Source organism: Bufo bufo, chromosome 5, assembly GCF_905171765.1.
Source record: "Bufo bufo chromosome 5, aBufBuf1.1, whole genome shotgun sequence".
In the NCBI taxonomy this organism is placed as follows: Eukaryota; Metazoa; Chordata; class Amphibia; order Anura; family Bufonidae; genus Bufo; species Bufo bufo.
Window position 1 is genome coordinate 317,223,631 of NC_053393.1, and position 20,200 is coordinate 317,243,830.

The following is a 20,200-nucleotide window of genomic DNA, read 5'->3' on the forward strand; positions in this document are numbered from 1 at the left end:
CCTGATGCTACACACATTTCCCATGAGTCTTGTGCTGGGATGTAAACATAGAGTGCGGGTCACAGATCGCAATTATGCTGGTGGGAGTCAAAATGCACTCATAACTTCATTATCTTACTTATATAATGCAGTAAGGTTGAACCGCTGGTGTTATATATATTTTTGTGTGCAACCGGAAAACTCCAAGTCAATTACTGTCTCTGACCGCCAAAAAAAGTAAATGTATGACATTTAGATTTGTGACCTTGTTTACTCTTTATGGGTATGTCTATAGATGGTGGATAAGCTGCGGCTTTTCTGCTGCAAAATTGTGTGCAGAAAATCTGCAGCATATACACTACCAGCAATGTGGATGAGCCATACGCTGCAAAAAAACAAAAAAAAAAAAAAACTCATGCTGTCAATTGTAAATCTGGTTATGGATGGTTTAAAAAAAAATATAAAAAATACATAAATTCTCATTAAATTTACACATCATGAGCATTGCAGCGTACAAAAACACCTGTACTATTAAAATCTAACAATATCTCATATGATGAATGGCGCAACAGAAAAAATGGCTAATTCGCCATTTTTTGTCACTTCACCTACCCAAAAAATTCTAATAAAAAAAAAGTCATCAAAAAGTTGCACACACACGTTACTGAAAAGTACAGATTGCCCCTCAAAAAATGAGCCCTCATACATCTCCGTACACATAACTCCAATAAAGTTATAGGGCGATGAAAAGAAAGTCAATTTTTTTTTAGTACTAAAACACAAGAAAAATAGGATTTTTTTGCGCTCACCTGTAAAATCCTTTTCTATCTGAGTTCATTGGGGGACACAGGAGACCATGGGGTATAGTTGCTGCTGCCACTAGGAGGCGGCACTAGGCAAATAAAGTGTTAGCTCCTCCTCTCAGCTATATCCCTCCTGCAGACACGGAGCTAATCAGTTTGTACAAAAGCAGTAGGAGCAGCCAGGAGACGCCAACAGAAACCAATTGTATGAAAGCGAGCTGGAGATGGGTCAGAACCAAGACAGATGGGACCCACCAAAAAGAACCAGTAATGAACCTACTGGGTGGGTGCTGTGTCCCCCAATGAACTCAGCGAGAAAAAGATTTTACAGGTCAGCACAAAAAAATCCTATTTTCTCGCTCGTATCATTGGGGGACACCATGTGACGTTCCAAAGCAGTACCATGGGGAGGGAATAAAAGACGAGAACAAATCTAAGCCGGTCATAGGGCCCCGCACAGAAATGTGGGGAAAGGATGCACAGGAACCCTGAAAAGGACAGGAAGAGCATGTACAAGGAAGGCCAGCCAGAGAGCGTAGAACGTACGGTGTCTTAGACTGGGCAAAAAGCGGAAAACCCAGTTAAAACAAAGCCCAAGGGCTTGAGAGGCTTCAGAAGATGTGGATAGCAGCACATAATATCAACAAGAAGGAAACGCATGTCTGACGACTGAAAATGATGTGCGGAAGGTACTTCCGGATAATGAAGACCACAGAATTGCTGTGGGGACCTGGACTGGAAACCCAGGTTGTCTTGCATGGCAATAGGCCCCAAGGAAAACCGAGGGGTGTCAACTCAACAGAAATGAACCTGTATAATCTGGGTATGCACGAGACCTGGCGAACGAGCAACAGGAAAACCCACTCCCTTGTAAATAATCCAGCACGAGAAGAGACTAAAAGGTATGGAATATGATCACTCATCAAGACAGAGATAAGGGATGGCCAAGGGGGACAAAAAGCCACAATGGGAACCAATCAGAGGAAGAAAATAAAAAAACCATAGACAAATGGGGAGTAGTCTAAGAGCAAAAGACTGTGTCCCCGGGGATCAAGAGCTTCCCAGCGGTGCAGCAGAGAGCAATGCGGCAAAAGAGTGCAGCCAAAGCAACATCCGCCACTGAACAAAATGAAGACTGCGAGTGATGCTGGAACCAGGACATTATCATGACTAGCATTAGACAGCCTGAGGAAACTGTGCAATCGCACTCTTAAAAGAGCGTAGGCTACAATACATGAGAAGGGAACCACACAGTGGTAGACAAGGCACTTAGGGCTAAGGCAAATTCTCCACCTGAGAATGGGGCCAGGAGTAGTCACAGAAACTAGTGCTGGCACAATACTCCACCTGAGGAGGAGGTCATACCGTAGAAACCATAGTATACGGTGATAGCACCATACTCCACCTGATGAGGAGACCATACAGAAGGTGCTATGGCATGGAGTGCTAACACAAATCCTTCCCCGGAAAAGAAGCCCATACAGATAGTAACCACTGAAACAAGGGCTAGCGCAATACCTGAGAAGTCCATACAGTAGTAGCCATGATATGTAGCGCTAGCGTAAATACTCCCCCTGAGAAGGAGGCTATACCGTAGTAGCCACAAAAGCCAAAGTCAGGGTGACACCCACCTGGGAAGGAGGTACTACAGTGGTAGCTACGATCTCTAGCGCTAGCATAAATACTCCACCTGCGGAAGAGGACAGAGTAGTAGCCATGGAATGGAGTCCTAGCGTAAATACGCCACCTGAAAAGGAGGAGCGCTAGAAGTGAAAACAGTATTGAGAGGCAGTGTAATAAATATTCAATTCTCTTGGAAGTAACCACTGAATTCTCTTCTACAGATACACCACCTAAAAAGGTGTTGAGTATCATGACCAATCATGTAGTGTGGAATCCCACCGGGACTTGAAGTGGTGTACACCCGATACACCCTGGGAGGACAGGGACCGCCATGTCGGCACTCAAAACCAACAACCAAAAACGAAGGGGATAATGCGGTAGTAGCTGCCGTATACAGTGGTTGTGCCTGTATTCTGCTTGTGGGGGAAGACCGGGTAATAGTAGGTACCATCTCTTGGCATACACCCCCGTGGAAGAGGTGCAATTACTTCACCTGTTCATGTGAATACTGAACTTGTGGGAGTAGGTAACGCAGGATATCCTATCCAGCAATTACTCCGCCTATGGAAGGGGGTAATGCGACCGACTGTGCTGTATCCAGTGGTCGTGCAATTACGCCACCTATGAAGGGAGGTAATGCGACATGCTGTACAGTATGCAGTGGCCATACAATTACGCCACCTATGGAGGCACTTGGCTGAGGAATGGAGGGGTGGAGAGGGGAGGAATGGAAAGAGGGTGTTATACTCCCCCTGTGTTCACAATACTCACCCCATCTACATCCTCTTCTGTTAAAAACCCCCCCCTCCCCCTTCTCAGGGTACCAGCAGGGTCATCTCTTCAGCCACTAGCACCGAGGTGGTAGTGAGGTTGGAGTGGAGTGGGGGGGGGGGGGGGGGAATGACTGCCGAAATGCAGGTGACCCCATGGCTGGTGGGATGCAGGGGAGCTTAGCCGCCTTGGTCAACTTTTTATTTAGTTATAATTGTATATTTATTAAAGAGTGAAGAAATGACAAAGCATATCCACAACAGATCTATGCACATTAGTACAAAGTATGAGATATAACATGTGAAGCATCGTATTCACAGTAACTTAGGCATTAATAACATTCAGTAATATTCTATAACAGAAAGAGGAATGTCAAGCATTAATATGACAATAAAGTGCACAGAAGAAAGATAAACTAGGTCTGTCTTTAATCAGTCCATTATAGGACCACTGAATAACAACGAGACAAGACAAACGACAAGGACAAAGACACAAAAGGGAGGAGGTGGGGGAGATACACCCTTGGTCCACTTTTACCTTCTTGGGGGAGATCTGGCGGTGAGGGGAACAGACACCCGCCTTCCTCCCCGGGTAAACAGAGAGGCTAGGGAAGTCTGCCTCCTACAGACACTAAGCTAAAACTGATTAGCTCAGTGTATGCAGCAGGGATATAGCTGAGAGGAGGAGCTAACTTTTTTTGCCTAGTGTCGCCTCCTAGTGGCAGCAGCAGTTATACCCCATGGTCTCCTGTGTCCCCCAATGATACGAGCGAGAAAGCTATACAAGTGTGGTATCGCTGTAGTCATACTGACCTGGACAATGAAGGTAACGGGTCAATTATACAGCATAGGAAATGCTATTTAACAAAAAAAAAAAAGAGCAAAACAAATAGTGGCAGAATAGTTTTTTTTCCCCCCAATTCCTCGCTACACCATATGCAATATTAAATAGTGTCATACGAAAGTACAACTTTTCCCGCAAAAAATAAGCCCTCATACAGCTATGTGAATGGTAAAATATACAGTTATGGCACTGGGAAGGCAGGGAGTGAAAAACAAAAACACAAAAAAAGGAAAAATCACCAGGTACTTTACAGTTTAGGACTACATGAGATTGTGTAAATAATAGCCGAGCACGGGCTCTGTAGTTTACTAACTACATGTTACATTTTGGTTTCCAGGGCACAGATCTCTACATACATACATGGAGTGTGTCAATAGTTGAGAAAATATACCTATATGAATGTGTTTTAAAAATGGCCACTTTTATTTCTAATACTTTAAGAAGTGTTAGAGTGTTGCAACACGTGGTGCGCGGACTGTGGATTGTCCACAACGGAACTGCCTGTCAAAAATCTGCAGCAAAGGGGGATTTAAAAAAAAATAAAAATAAAAATCTCTGCACTGGAATCCGCACATAACCTATCATGTATAGTGGATTTTACATCTGCAGCATGCCAATTTATGTTGCAGATATCTTTGCAATGCAAAGAGGGTGAAATGTGTGACAATTTAGCAGCGGGTCCATAACTAAATCTGTGACAGCGCAAATGTGGTTGCTTTGGATTTCGGCCACATCTGCTGCAGTGGACTCCCTACATGTGGCCATGCCCTTACCTGAACAAGAGAGCAAAAAATAATGCTAGGCTGGAAAAGCAGTTCTCTTTCCTGGTTATAGTTTAGTGTAGTACTTTGGTTACAGTTTTTCCCGGCAGACTTATGAAGAGAAGACCAACATCTCTAAAATGAGGAAGGCCATGTTGTGACCGTATAAAGCTTTGCAAGTAACACAAGTCAAAGTCCTGTTTATGGCACCAAATCCAATGACAAAATCTTCAAAGACAAGTTTTCAAACATTATCAAGTAGTTACAATGTTCCCACATATCACATCACAAAAAAGGGAAAAGAAATTCTGTGGTTTCATGAGAAATGTTTCAGCGACCAGAAAAGTTTTGAAATGTCTGTAGCATCAGTATTTATTCTTCACTTCCACGTCCAGGGTAATTGTCTAAAGTTAGGTTTCGATAATGTGTTTGTAACACTAGTATCAGAAACATAGGTTACAACTCCACCACGTCTGAGAAATATAAAGAAGCAGCTGCTCAAAGAACTCAAAAGCCCAGAGGTAACAGACTAACTCCAAGACCACATCTGTTTCCAGTACAGACATCTGCTCAATTTTCCTACCAGGCAGAGAACCAATAAACCGCTCTTAAAGGGGTTCTCTGGTAAAAATGATTATTTAGCAAGTGTCCCCAGCCTGCCTACCTTACTAAAAGGATTATACTTACCTGCTCCTGCATGTCCATCTTCTGGTTGCCATGCTGTGCTTACATCCGCTTGGTCACATGCTCTGCTGCAGCCAGTGACTGGCTTCAGCAGTGACGTGGCCCCAAGCAGCATGTCACCACTGAAACTAGGCATTGGCTGCAGCAGAGCATGTGACCATATCCTGCGTCTGATGTAAACACAGACGGGACCGGAAGATTGACATGTGGGAGGCAGTGCAGAGGACTGGAGCGGTGAGGAGCAGCTAAGAATAATCCTTTCAGTAAAGTAGGCAGGCTGGGGACACTTGCTAAATAAATTTTTTTTACAGAGCACCCCTTTACAGGTGCAAGCAAAAACTGTATAGATTATGGTATCAGGACCACCATATTTTCTTTTACACATGCCTTGGCTAAAACCCATTTGGTTATGTTTCACATTGAAAGTGACTTTGTAAAACAGAGAAAACATGAAGATTTACAGCACTTATTGGAATGTGTACAACCAAAAACCATTTCCCCGCCGCCCCAGATGAACATGCAGAAAAAAAGGATACAGCAGCAGGAAAGAGCACTGTACGCTTCAAACAAATACGTGGCGATGTCCAGTCTTTTAGAATCCACAGACTGCTGATTATTGACCAAAGCCAGTTTGTGCAGATGCGGAAGAACAACTAGAAGACAAAATTATGAACATTAGTTATGAAACCCTTAAGCATGCGCTGGGGATATGTCACCAAGAATAAGCCAAGTGTCCCATATCCTATGAAAGCCAACGTGCCCCCATTAAATGGTCCCCAAAAAGCTGGTCAAGCAGGGATAGAATTAAAGGGGTTGTCCGGGTTCAGAGCTGAACCCGGACATACCTCCATTTTCACCCAGGCAGCCCCCCTGACTTGAGCATCGGAGCAGTTTATGCTCTCCTTTGCCCTGCGCTAAATCGCACAGGGCAAAGGCATTTTAAGGAGGTCCGGTGATGAACCGGGCTCTCTGTAGGGCTGCCAGGAAGCCCGGTGACGTCACCGGCACTGATCGGCGGTTAGCGCTGCCCTAGCCAGTAAAACGGCTAGGGCAGCGCTAAAGCACGGCATCAGAGCCGGTGACGTCACCAAACACACTGCTGGGCGGAAGCTTCCGCCCGTCAGTGTGTTATTGTAAACAAAAGAGCCCGTGCCCTGCGCGATTAAGCGCTGGGCAAAGGAGAGCATCGGAGCATGAGATTCTCCGATGCCAACATCAGGGAGGCTGCCTGGGTGAAAATATGGGTATGTCAGCTTTGAACCCGGACAACCCCTTTAAGTGATTCTACGCCCTTTAGCACCGTACAAACTTTTATCGTTTCCCCGACAGGTAAGGATATGACCCCTCTCGGCTGAGGGATGACAGGGGCATGTGATCAGCACTTTGTATGTAGGATCACTATTGTGGGGAACCAGTTTTAATAAAATGATACTAAAAGTTAAGTTTTACTATTCACACCTCCTTTTGGGCACATGATTCCCCCAGCAGTAGTAGGCCACTTGTAAGAGCTGTAATGTACAGCATCACGTTACAGGGATGGAAGCTATAATTCTGAAGTAGTACATTGCATCGACAGTTTAAACCAGTATTAAAAACTCTGTCTGCATATTAACAAGTTTACTTTTTCTTTCAAAAAAAGACACAAAAATAAAATCAAAAAGTGTAACACAATGTCAATACCAAAAGGTGAAGTACAGCAAGTAAAGAAGTGGACTGTAAATGATGGTCACTATGTATGGACACCGCCTGCTGCTGCCTGTAAGTACGAGATGCTGGCACACACCACCGCTGCCTGTCTGCGATTGTGCCGGTCACTCACATTCATCTCTGAACCTAGGCTCCGCATTTGGTCCAACTCTCCCGAACGTCCTGATCATTTCGATCTGCAGGGAGTGCTGATCTTGATATTGAGGGTCTTCCAGGAATGACGCCAACTGCATTTTCACCCTCTCTAGTAACTGCAATGTAAGAATTATCACATTGTGAAAGGACAACGGGCTAATGACTATCTGTGCGTCCTTTACAGCCTTGTAGGGACAGACACCATGCTGAATTAATGTTACCAATATATGAGAATCCGAATTTACCTTTATTATTAATTTTATCTTTATAGCACCAACATATTGTGTAGTGCTGTACACAGATAATAATCACTCTTCTCACAATATATGTTAATTCTTAACTTTTACACTTATTTTATTGGCAGCTAATTAACAGTAACTCAGGAAGAAGATACTGCCCCTATAAACAACCTGTGCACAGTAGCTTAATACACAGCAGCTAATGGATGGTGGCATTCTGAATAAGTTACCATTGGACAGAAGCATTATTTGGCCCGTTTAGCTTCTTCTCTAGTGCACCCCCAGTCAGTACAGACATGGAAATTGCTTAATGTCTTTTAAAAGCCTTGTGGGATTGATTCGGGGGAGTATTAGGGGTTAGGTGTCTGAGAGACCTACTCTTCAAGTCTGGGTTTCCATGGGGCAGCTGCAACCCTGCCCATGATGGCCAATGGCTGTATACATTTGGTGGTTAACTGAGGTATTACCTTGAAATTTGTGCGGCCGCTGTGAGTGGACAGGGTTGCAGCCCCCACATCACATCCAGCCTGAACATTTACCCTGGTTACAAATACCGTAAAACAAACATTTCCTAAAATGCACGACTCACAACACATCTTTCAACCCTAACCTACAAACTATCTCATTTTCCTATCCTATGACTGACGTAGAGAGGTTTATTACATATTGGGGTCTTGTGGTAAAACGTTTGTGAAGACAGACATTAAACATTGCACCAAGCTGCAAAAATCACAATGGTGAGGAGGTGAAATAAAAAGATGCAAAAATTAATGACGATTTTTTTAGTAATAGGCAATAATAATAAGAAAGGAGTTGCATCTGTTTACAGACCATTTTTCCTTCTTTCTGAGATTAATCACACTTTGTTAGGCCTCATGCACACGACCAGTTTTTGCGGCTCGGGTGCGGACCCATTCACTTCAATGGGGCCGCGAAAGATGCGGACAGCACTCAGTGTGCTGTCCGCATCCATTGCTCCGTTCCGTGGCCCCACAAAAAAATATATAACATGTCCTATTCTTGTCATTTTTGCAGACAAGAATAGGCATTTCTACAATGGGCCGTCCGTTCCGCAAATTGCGGGAAGGCACACGGGCAGCTTTCGTGTTTTGCGGATCCGCAATTTGCGGACCCCAAAAAACGGAACGGTCGTGTGCATGAGGCCTTAAAGCATCACATCAATTATAGGTTGTTTGTAAAAGTGCATTTCTATACAAATGGCGTGTTTTTCTAAGAAATGTTTAGCAAATTAGCTCATATCACGTAGTACAATAGTGGAGAAAAGATTTCAGCAGTGTCAGATCTAGCAGCATGTAATGAAAGAACTGTGCATTATGTTTGTGCTTCCAATCATACCCACCTCCCTCTGGGTAACAGTCTCCATGATGGTACCAAATGCTGGGATGGTAGCAATTCTCACAGAACTGTAATAGATAAAAAGACGATTTGCTATTTCTATTGAAGGCAACAAACTTAAAGGGGTTCTCCGGGCTTTTTAATAAAAAATAGATTTTCTTCAACTTGTGGAAGAAAGATTGTTTGGTTAATATATACAGTTGTGTTCAAAATAATAGCAGTGTGTTTAAAAAAAAAAGTGAATAAAGCTCAAAATCCTTCTAATCGCTTTTATTTCTATACACACAAATGCATTGGGAACACTACACATTCTATTCCGAAATCAAAACATGAAGAAAAATATATCAAATTTGTGTTGTTCCTCTAAAAAAAATATGGAAGAAAAGTGAATATTAGACTGTCCAAAAAAATAGCAGTGTTTGTAGTCTTCTTTACAAACTCAAACATTCACTAAGATTTTGCTTTCCTTTGAATCACTTAACTAATATTTAGTTGTATAACCGCTGTTTCTGAGAACTGCTGTACATCTGTGTTGCATGGAGTCAACCAACTTCTGGCCCCTGTGAACAGGTATTCCAGCCCAGGATGATTGGACTACATTCCACAGATCTTCTCCATTTCTTGGTCTTGCCTCAGAAACTGCATTTTTGATGTCACCCCACAAGTTTTCTATTGGATTAAGATCCGGGTATTGGGCTGACCACTCCATACCGTCAATCTTGTTGGTCTGGAACCTTGATGTTGCTCGTTTACTGGTGTGTTTGGGGTTGTTGTCTTGTTGGAACAACAATTTCAAGGGCATTTCCTCTTCAGCATAAGGCAGCATGACCTCTTCAAGTATTCTGATGTATTCAAACTGATCCATGATCCCTGGTATGCGATAAATAGGCCCAACAATGTAGTATGAGAAACATCCCCATATCATGATGCTTGCGCCACCATGCTTCACTGTCTTCACAGTGTACTGTGGCTTGAATTCAGTGTTTGGGGGTCGTCTGACAAACTGTCTCTGGCCACTAGACCCAAAAAGAACAATCTTACTTTCATCAGTCCACAAAATGTCTCTTTAGGCCAGTCAATGTGCTCTTTGGCAAATTGTAACCTCTTCAGCACATGTCTTCAACAGCACAAAGTCAGGTAAATTTAGACTTTCTTTGATCTTCCTGGAGCTGATTGTTGGCTAAGTTTTTGCCATTTTGGCTATTCTGAGATCCATACAAATGGTAGTTTTTCGCTTTCTTCCACATCTTTCAGGTTTTGGTTGCCATTTTTAAGCATTTGCGATCATTTTAGCTGAGCAGCCTATCATTTTCTGCACTTCTTTATATGTTTTCCCCTCTTCAATCAACTTTTTAATCAAGGTACGCTGTTCTTCTGAACAATGTCTGGAATGACCCATTTTCATCAGAATTTCAGAGAGAAATGCACTGTAACCAGCATGTGCAACATATTCTGCCTTCCTTCCTTAAATAAGGGCAATAATTGCCACCTGTTTTTCAAAGAATGAATGACCTCACTCATTGAACTCCACACTGCTATTATTTTGAACATGCCCCTTTCAGTAACCGATTGAATTACACAGAATCAGCAACATGCATGTCATGACTGTTGGGTTTCTATTACTCTACTACACCTGCTAGTAAATTATTTGCCATGAAGAAATATCCTTTCTATCCAAAAACTGTGATTGATCAGGTTAGTGATGTCTGACTACTATTATTTTGAACACAGCTGTACCTGTCCTTCGCTCAGTAATGCCTCTATTCCTGCTCCACTCACACAGGCTGTGAGCTCTTCTGCCCGGGTCCCTACCAGATGTGTGTCTTCTCTTCCTGCTCAGCTGGATTTACTCTTGTGCACCTGAACAGGAACAGCACACATGTCGGGATCCGGACGGAAGAGCCCCCAGCCTGTGTAAGTGCAGCGGGGACAGCAGCAATGGCCAAGTGAGAGACGGGTAAGTATTAACCAAACGTTCTTTCTTCTAGAGGTTAGCAGAAAGGCTAGTTTTTTATAAAATGTCCAAAGAACTCCTTTATAAAAACAATAAAACAAGCACCTTTAATGAATTGGATTTTAAATCTACTTATTGAAGGTTGAAAAAAAATCTCAAAATAGGAGAATTAACTAGAGTCAGGTATTGGAACTCACAATTCTGGGTCACTGGACAAGGTAACAAGGGCCGGAGCAACTCGCTTGTCAATTAAGGATTCTTGCATGCCTCGGAGAATGAGCTGTAACCAGTCAACATGCAATGAAAAAATTGCTTGGTAAAAAGAAAGCAGACCGTGGCTAGCTGTGACTGTGGATGGGCAGACAGTATACTTGGGTCTCTTGATTTAAATTCACCGTACTAGTCATAGAGGTAGTGGAAAGGCACACAACTAACATAGTTGTATCATTCTAATAAACTTGTTAGTCAAAATGTTAAGCATCCTGCTACAAGTAAGATATGCCCCATCAGTTTAAGTCCTTGCAAATCTCTTTGGATATTAATCTGTCAAAATAAGAATTACAATTAAAAATTGTATTTATTTATTTTTGCCAATAAGAAGTGATTACGGCAAATAATGTAAACTGAGGGGCATTTCCTAGGGTCAGGATGCTTAAAAGTTCAAAGCAGCAAAGAAACTTACATTTCTGGATCGCTGGACAGAGTGATGAGAGCAGGGACAACTCTCTGAGCTACCAAAGTCTCATTCACCCCCTTCACCAAAAGCTGATTGGACGGAGCAAGGGAGAGTCATGGTGTGGTGCACAGGAGAGCGAGCAGGAAGAATGGCAACAGAGCGAAAGAAAGGGGAAAAACATAAAAAACGTAAAAAGATTAGAAGCCACTACTTTAAGGCTAAAGCATAATCTAGGTAGAAAGGTCAGCCAGAGGTCTGGAAAACCATAACCAACATTATCAAATACAGCATAAAATATGGAAATGAAAACTTTTACTAAAAAAAAAAAAAAAAAAAAAAAAAAAAAAAGAAGAAGAAATTGCTAGGCAAAATGATACAAAACACATTGCAGATTGCTCAATAGCTTTAACATGCTGATTTCTAGGAGATCGTCAAATCCAAACTGAAGAACAGAAGACCTTTGCTGTAGATGTGCATGTCTGAGTTGAGAATACTGGTACACTACATGACACGTTACTAGCGGTTCTTTTTATTCCTATACACCCGGTGGCAAGAAAAACATGGCTAAGAAAAGTCCTGGATAACGGAAACCAGACGGATCTGTTATGCTGACCATTGACTTCTATTATGACTGAATGCTTCTTAAAGGCTTCCGTGGTGTATCCCGTGATAACAGAATTGCACAAATACCCAAACGAGAACTTGAAAAACACAAGTTCGCTCATCTCTAGAGATAAACTATAAAACTGTTTTGCTTTTCATATGTAAAGCATTGTGATCTGCATCAGGAAATGTGCCCCAGGCACTTCACAGCCTATACTGTACATTCAAAAGAGCCAGGTCAAAGAAAGTACCTACAGGTTTCCCCCATACAAAAGACACATGTGGCCATCTTTATTCTAAATGCATTAAATAGACATTGCATGAAGTTACAATATGATTCTTAATGGCTATTGTTTTACTGCAGTTGTTTACTGAAAAGCATTATCCCATGATTAATGTAAAAAATTCAAATCATATAGTACATGACAACCTCTTTCTAACAAAGCTAGAACCAGCCCTGTACCTCACATGGATCCAGAGATCCCCTATTCTGCTAGATTTATTTCAAGTTGGCTGCCCAGGGGTTGTGTTCATTGAAGTAATACCTGCAGCTGGTGAAAGCTGAAGGACCCAACTGAGCATGTGTGTCCACCTCAGCAAGGTGGACAGAGAAGTTCGAAAACAGCAGGTGGAGCTATACAGATAATTTCATTGAATAACTCACTGGCTATGCTAAATTTTTAGTTACATGCAATTGCAAAAAAGTGTTCAGATCCAGGTGCTGGTTTAAAAACTGAGGCTAGGTCACCATAAGGGTCCATTAACACGTCCGCAAAATGGGTCCGCATTCGTTCCGCAATTTTGCGGAACAGGTGCTGACCCATTAATTTTCAATGGAGCCGGAATGTGCTGTCCACATCCGCATTTGTGGATCCTCACTTCCGTTCCGCAGTTGCAGACAAGAAAATGCAATTTAAATGAGAGTGCCGGCGATGTGCGGTCCGCAAAACGCAGAACGCACTTTGCCAGTGTCTGTGTTTTGCGGATCTGCAAAACACATATGGACGTGTGAATTGACCCTAATCCGTAACCCGCATATTAAATACACACTGGTTTAAACTTTCTACAAGCACAGCATTGTATCAATTTCACTCCATCAAGTCTATTGCCCTGTTTTATATTAATTTTTACTTATAAAAAAATGTATAGGAAATGGTACTTATCTGTATCTCAGTTATGTTAATCCCTGACTAAGTTACAGATATACAGAAATAACTACAACATCCCTATCCAATACTTTACTAATAAAATATTCTCATGCCATGTACAAAGCCAGCAAGACTAACTAACAGGTTAGTTGGAAAGTCCCGTTGGCTCCCCTGAAAGAAATATGCAATCGCATGCCACGTACAAAGTACAAGGCTTCCTTAGCCAGAAAATGTCAAAACTTGGCGTTCTTTATAGACACCATACAAAGTACCCATACAGATACAACTAATACTGCAGCAGTTATGTCCCAAAAACAGGACCACAAGTGCTCCAACCTAACTATACTCATGATTTCTGGAAATGTATTGCCCTTACTTATACTGTATGTAAGGTCCAGCCAATAGGGCTGAGTTATCTTATCTGGCAGATCACTATCCGTAATAAAATTGCTGAAATACCAGTTCACATACTAATAGAAATCAAAGGCAAAATGGATTCACAAAGCAAATACATGAGGAACTCCAAATCCAGCGCCTTACTAGAAATCCTGATACCTGATGAAGGTGCCGGTTTGATGCCACAACGCACAGTAACCTAGAAAGTATTCACCTGTACAGTGCCAGAGGTGACCCGCAGATTTGGATCTCCTGATTACCCGATACACTAGCATGTGGAAAAACTGTCCTATGCTAGATCTACCTAGTCCAACATTTTAGTTCGTCAGAGTCAGGTTCATAGTTAAACACTTAACATAGCCTCAATGTTTTGGACCACAATGCTTTGCTGGAAAGGGTAATATTTAGCTTAGAAGAGGAAGGGTGATGTGAGCAGCATTTTGTTTCATACTCTGTGACAAACTTTTATTTTATTTTATAAAAGTCACTTACATGAAAGAAAAAGTAAAATCATCTATCATTTGTATCCTTTTCCTTACCCCCCCACCCTCCTTCTCCTGGACATGTGGTTAAAGGGGTTATCCGAAGTCTAAATGTTCACCCCCAATGCCCGGGCCCCTCGTATAGATTATACTTACCTGCTCCGTGGCACCAGCGTTGCTCCAGATCCCTACATGGCCGCTGCTGCATCTTCCCGCTGCGTGGATCAAAACATCCGGTTGGTGGGGGGTGGTGATCGGAGAGCAGCCAATAGAAGGCCGCGACGGGGACAAGCGTCCCTAGCAGTGGGAGATGCGACAGGGAGATGCAGTGGCGGCCGTGCAGGGATCTGGAGCAATATGAGGGGCCAGGGGATTGGGGGGAATCTTTTAGACTTCGGATACCCCCTTTAAACATTCAAGAGATTAATTGTTCTTCTCTTTCAAAGAGACATGAGCATCATTTTCCCCAACTCTTTTGTGCTAAAGCATCGTCCTCTTTTGGCGTATATGTCCAGCAATTCTATTCTCACAATGGAGTTTAAGATGTTTCAGGGGTCATTACGTGTCCAACAGTTTAATATGTTCCTTTCTGCAGTATATGTGGAATATCTTCCTTCAGTAAACCTCTTTCCATCTGAATATGGAAAACCGAAAAGGTTTACTTTTTTACAGGAACATTGTATATTCTCTGTGTCCGTTCATGAATTTCCTGCCAAAATTTGCTAATGGCTGGGCATAGCCACAAGTAATGCCAAATGTTTGTTCTCAACAACCTACATTGGTTAATGTTAAAGGTTTTCTTATGAATTAAAGTAGTGATAACCTATCCTAGAATACCAGGCACAGCAATGTACATTCCATAGCAGCTCACTCTCATTCATTTCAATGGGATTGAGCTTCACAAAGGCCATGTGACCAATGAGGCAACAGAGCTCGCCCGAGGTTCATGTCCTCTTCCAACAGATCAGCCGGGAGTAGGATGTCCACCAATCAGATTAATGAGCTATCCTGAGGATATCAACAGAAAAAATTGAAGACCGCACCAAATGTCCCTTACCGCAATTTGGAAACACCAGGATGTTGTGGTAGGATGGTTCCACCCAGCAATTATTGGGATTAAAAACAGCAAAATGATGTCAGCATGTCCTTTATTGTTTCTTGTATATGTGATGAAGAACAGAAGAAAGGACATGCGGACTTCCTTTTGCTTTTTGCTGTTCCGAGTATAGGTCATCAATATTTAAATCCGAGACAATCCCTTTAATTTTGTCATTCACTAATACCCCTCACCCACAAAGTCCTTTTTCATGTCTGTTCTGCCCATTATTTTAACATCAAATGTGCTGCTCTGTATTATGTGTGCTCTCATCTACAGTCCATTTAAGTGTACATGCACGTTTAAAAAAAAAAAAAAAAAAAGTTCATAAAGACATTTCCAAGGATTTGATCAGTGGGGTCTGTGTGCTAAAACCCCCGCCAATCCCTAAAATGAGGAGTTAGAAGTGGTCAGGCAGTGTTGTCTTTCCACCCAGCTCAATAGTAGGTCTATGTGTGAGCGCTTCTATCTCGTTTTAGGCATGGATTGCCCTCTCTAGTCTTGGCACACGGATCCCCACCAATCAATACCTTTGATATGTCACTATGAAACCATCATCAATAGCTGCAGGAAGGTACAGGAACACTTTAAACTTCATTTGCCAGGTATCTGCTCCAGCCTAAAAACTTCCTCTATTCCCACTGCAATATAATACGGTCCTCTTCTGTGTGAATAATCATACCGGGTATAATCTGCAAATACAGAGATAACTATCCACATGGTAAGGAAAGGAGAGCAACGATGTAAACGAAAAGTAAATAGAGGTGAAAGGGTGTTAGTTTGGTTATTAAATGCAAAGAAAATCTTAAAATCAGTAAGGACTACAGAATAGTATTGTTAATGATTTCAGGCGACAGATGTAACAGCTGCCAAACGAATGCCCGGTCAGCAGGACCAGTACATAGTGGCATGCTGCGCTGGCGCCATAGCGTGCAGCAGCCGCTACGTCTGGATACAAAGAGCCCAGATACTGGGAAATCAATCCTACCAAGGATGCAAAGATCGAGTATGAAATCACACAGGTTTGCAAATAGTTGACATATTCTGCTCCATCTCACAGTACCAGATACATAGCAAAGCAAACATCGTACAACAAGTAAGGAATTCCACTCCAAGACTAACCTCAAACATTCTGGCTGCGGTACACCGTACAAGTGCGGACGTGTGGACAACCCCATACCAAAGCACAGTCAACAGCAGCTCATGGTATGCTGGATTTGTCCTGTAGGAGGAAGCAAATCTATTAATGGTCTAATAATCACAATGCGATAGGACACAGAAAGAAGTGCACATTATATATTTGGCTCAACTTTCTAGAAAGACACCTCATGGCTGGCTTACAGGAACACCAGTATTTTGGCCCAAAAAGCAGTGCATGTCTTAAAATGGGTTGTCTACTTGACTAAATCCACTTTTCAAACCTCCTATTAGAGATGTTCTAAAATAAAGGGGCCTGGCCTTTGGGTACCTCCTCTGTTAACTGAAGTGGAAGAGATTTCAGTGGGCACTGTTCAGCCTCTGTCAGCATGATCAACCCTATTAAACCAGTTCTATTACATGGTAAGGTTGATCATGCTGATGAATACTACATCTTTCTTTTCTCTGTAGCTTGCGGTGTCGTGGAGATATGATGACGTTTTTATCTGCATGCATATTAGGCAGTTGGAGCACCAAGGGGCCTGTGCTGCTCTTGGAGCCCCACTACTGCTATGCCCTTCAGTGCTCAGTACACTTCCTCAGTAGACAGCCCTGTCTAGTGGTGCCTGCGCTGTGGCTCACTAATAATCATTGGTGGTCCAGCATCATTTATGGTGTAAAAATTGGGAATGCATGATTTTGCTAACGTGTTGTGTCCAATATGTAGGCATTCATTCAAAATAAGGTCTAATATGTGGGCATTCAAGGGAGTGAGCGCTGTGTGGGAAGGAGAGAATACTTATACTGAATTTGCCTGGTTTAATAGGGTTGATCATGCTGACAGAGGTTCTTTAATGCTTGTGATGGCACTGCAAAGAATTTAAATCAGTTATGGTGTGAGAATCTAAAAGGTGTTGGTCCCTATGGACAATTCCTATTTGTTAGATGGTCCCTCGATGACGGGCAGAAGACAGGATGTCCCGTTGCAATCAGCTTTCTAATAGGCCTCCTATGTAATACGCAGGCCTGCCAGTTCCTCCAGAGTGAGAGCTGCTCTTTGTGGCTGCTATTCACTCGACTACTTAAAGTCCTCATTAATCATTTGGTTATTAAGAGAACAAAGGCTGATGACTGCGCACTTTATGAACTAAGTTATGTTGGTACCAGTACCCACCCAAGTTCCACGAAGGAGGCTTTCAGACTATCTAGAGGTGCATGAGATAATGAGAGCATTGTCATTACATCTTCAAGGAAACCAACAAGCAGCTTGCGGTCTTCTTCCTAATAAGACAAAAAGGTGGTGATGGACCTAGACAAAGATATAGAGACCACCTATGACATACTGTCTACTAGTTAATGAACCACTTACCTGATTGTAACAGGTTAGTACCCCTGTAGCATAGATAGGGACAGTAGCCTTTGTGAGGACACCGTTGCCTGCTGTGGAATCTAAGAGAAGAATTGTACAGAAGTAATATAACTCATTTACACTACTCAAGTATCCAGTTCTCCGACTGACTATGCTTACAGAACGGCTATGACATATAGAGCACTACTGAATTCCAATGATTATACAGAGCTGCTTCATCATTAGGGTGAATTCAGAAGTGGCACAATCATTGCAGATCTTCAGTGCAGAATGTGAGAGTTTACAAAAGAGGCAAGCTCATTACGATGTAGTACATCCCTGACAGAATCACAGTGGAAATCCACAGCAGATTTTTTTCCCCACGATGTGTGGACTTGCAAAGCAGTCTTTCAAAAATTATTCGTCTGACACGAAGCACTATACGAATGCTATGGGTCAGGGGCGGACTGGGAACTAAAAGGGGTCCTGGAAATATCTAAAAAGTGGCCCCAATGTGGTATGTGGGTCCAAATTGATAAAGGTGGGGCAACACATGTAGTTGGGACCAGTAGAAGTTGGCAGGGTCAGTAAAGCCATAATGCAGCACAGAATACCATCCCACAGAACCCAGTATCTTATAGTAGTACAAAGTATCTCCTCAGAAGCTGTCCCTCTGTGGTGGCCGTCAATAGCTGCCATGTTCTTTCCTCCTCCTAGTGTCTGTACTCTCTAATATGGAGCAGGGGCTTAGGAGGTGAGATGTGGGCCACATCACCAAGCCAGCGCTACCTTCAGCATGATACCTGGACTTCCTCTAATAATGACCCCCCATAGTTCCCCCAGCAGTATGTACCTGGCCAGTGGCAGTGCGGAGGGCTAGGGTGGCCCTATTGGAATCGGCCCACTGGGTATATTCCCTGTAGTGTCTATGGTCAGTACGCCCCTGCTTAGGGATTGCTACTTGTATTGTGATTTCAAATATTTTCTGTAATGGCATTAACACTTACCAATATTTTCCTCAGACAGCCTCAAAATTTCCTGGAACTGTGGCTTTACCTAAAAATGACATTCATTTAACTTAAATATGCTTACCAAGTCATACCAATACACAAGATTGAATAACAATATCGACTCAAATGGCAGGAAAACTACTACAGCCTTACATGGCACATGCACTTTTAACAATCGATATGTCTTTGAGACGCATGGGGTAGTTCTGTGGGGTCTGGATGCTGAATTCGCCAACCATTACTACAATCATCTTCTGATAGCGCTACAGTGCAACTGATGTCGGTCAGAGTGGCTTGAAGGTTTGATCTACATCCGGGATGAGACCTCTGTCCTGTCTATTATTATTATCTGCTTCAACAAGCTCTTTGTTCTAGAAATCAGTGGGGTCTCTACTGAGGAATGACTGTAGATTGAGTCCCATAAAAGTGAACTGGACCTGTAACTGATGCAAGTGACTCCCTAGCTGTAGACTAGGTGAAGAGAGGTCCACATGCCTGGCAAATCTGACAATATGGCGTTTTTACCTTGGTGTTAGTGAAAATCTTGCCAAACGTTCTGCACAACCTCCAGAAATATCTTGAAAACTCATGAACGCAAGCTGTTGATGCAACATTGATGCGACCCAGTGTCTCAATCAGTTGTGGTAATCTGTGAACGAAGAGTTTTGGTTGTTATAGACTGATTTCATCAATATCAATAAAACATAAGCCTTAGGCCTCATGCACACGACAGTTGTTTTTTGCGTCCGCAAATTGTGCGTTCGTCCAAAAAAAAAAAAAAACGGATGCAGCATCCGTTTTTTTTTTTTTTTTGGAGGATTCGTTTTTTTTCCACAGATCCCTTGTAATAAATGCCTATCCTTGTCCGCAAATGTGAAAAAAGTAGGACATGCACTATGTTTTCTTGCTGAAGGGAAACACGGACAACGGACGCGGAACACAAACGGATGAACTATCAGCATTTTTTTGCTGACCCATTAAAATAAATGGGTCCCCATCCTATCCGCAAAAAAAATGGAACGGAGGCCGAGAAAAACAACTGTCGTGTGCATGAGGCCTTATAGTGCACTGGCTGACCTAGTGTCTCCTGAGTCAGAAGCCCCTTAATTCTAACAATTTATAGAGTTGGACCCTCAAAAATCAAACTCTTAATATGCTATAGAAGAAAAGGGCTAAGATAATAATGTAACTGACTACTATTAAACTCACAAAATACTGGATCACATTTACCAAGACTGGTGCATCATAGATCATCATGACACGTAGTACTTAGCACCACCAGCTTCTAGGTGCCATTGGTGGCTAGTTTTTGATAAATCAGTCATGCTACAACTGGAGGGCACAAACAAAATTGTCATCTGTGTCAGAAAATGTGTTAGACTGCAAATTTCTCTCTCTCTATATCTATCTATCTATCTATATATATATATATATATAAATTGTTTTGAT

At 42.4% G+C, this 20,200-nt stretch overlaps 1 protein-coding gene across 5 annotated transcripts in view; it reads right to left on the reverse strand.

Annotated features, from left to right (window-relative positions):
• The window catches only part of RELCH (RAB11 binding and LisH domain, coiled-coil and HEAT repeat containing), a 139,867-nt gene that overhangs the window by 14,902 nt on the left and 104,765 nt on the right, over positions 1-20,200 (reverse strand). For 2 of the 5 annotated variants that reach the window (XM_040431891.1, XM_040431889.1), the window contains 9 exons: positions 19,277-19,400; positions 18,749-18,797; positions 17,763-17,842; positions 17,568-17,674; positions 16,379-16,478; positions 11,538-11,620; positions 8,906-8,969; positions 7,284-7,422; positions 6,001-6,117 (listed from right to left, as the gene is read on the reverse strand). In XM_040431891.1, coding sequence (XP_040287825.1) covers positions 6,001-6,117; positions 7,284-7,422; positions 8,906-8,969; positions 11,538-11,620; positions 16,379-16,478; positions 17,568-17,674; positions 17,763-17,842; positions 18,749-18,797; positions 19,277-19,400 — 863 coding nt within the window. Of the gene's footprint in view, positions 1-6,000; positions 6,118-7,283; positions 7,423-8,905; positions 8,970-11,052; positions 11,136-11,537; positions 11,621-13,256; positions 15,949-16,378; positions 16,479-17,567; positions 17,675-17,762; positions 17,843-18,748; positions 18,798-19,276; positions 19,401-20,200 lie in introns of those variants that run through there. The other 3 variants (XM_040431890.1, XR_005778958.1, XM_040431893.1) reach the window with 3 other exon arrangements.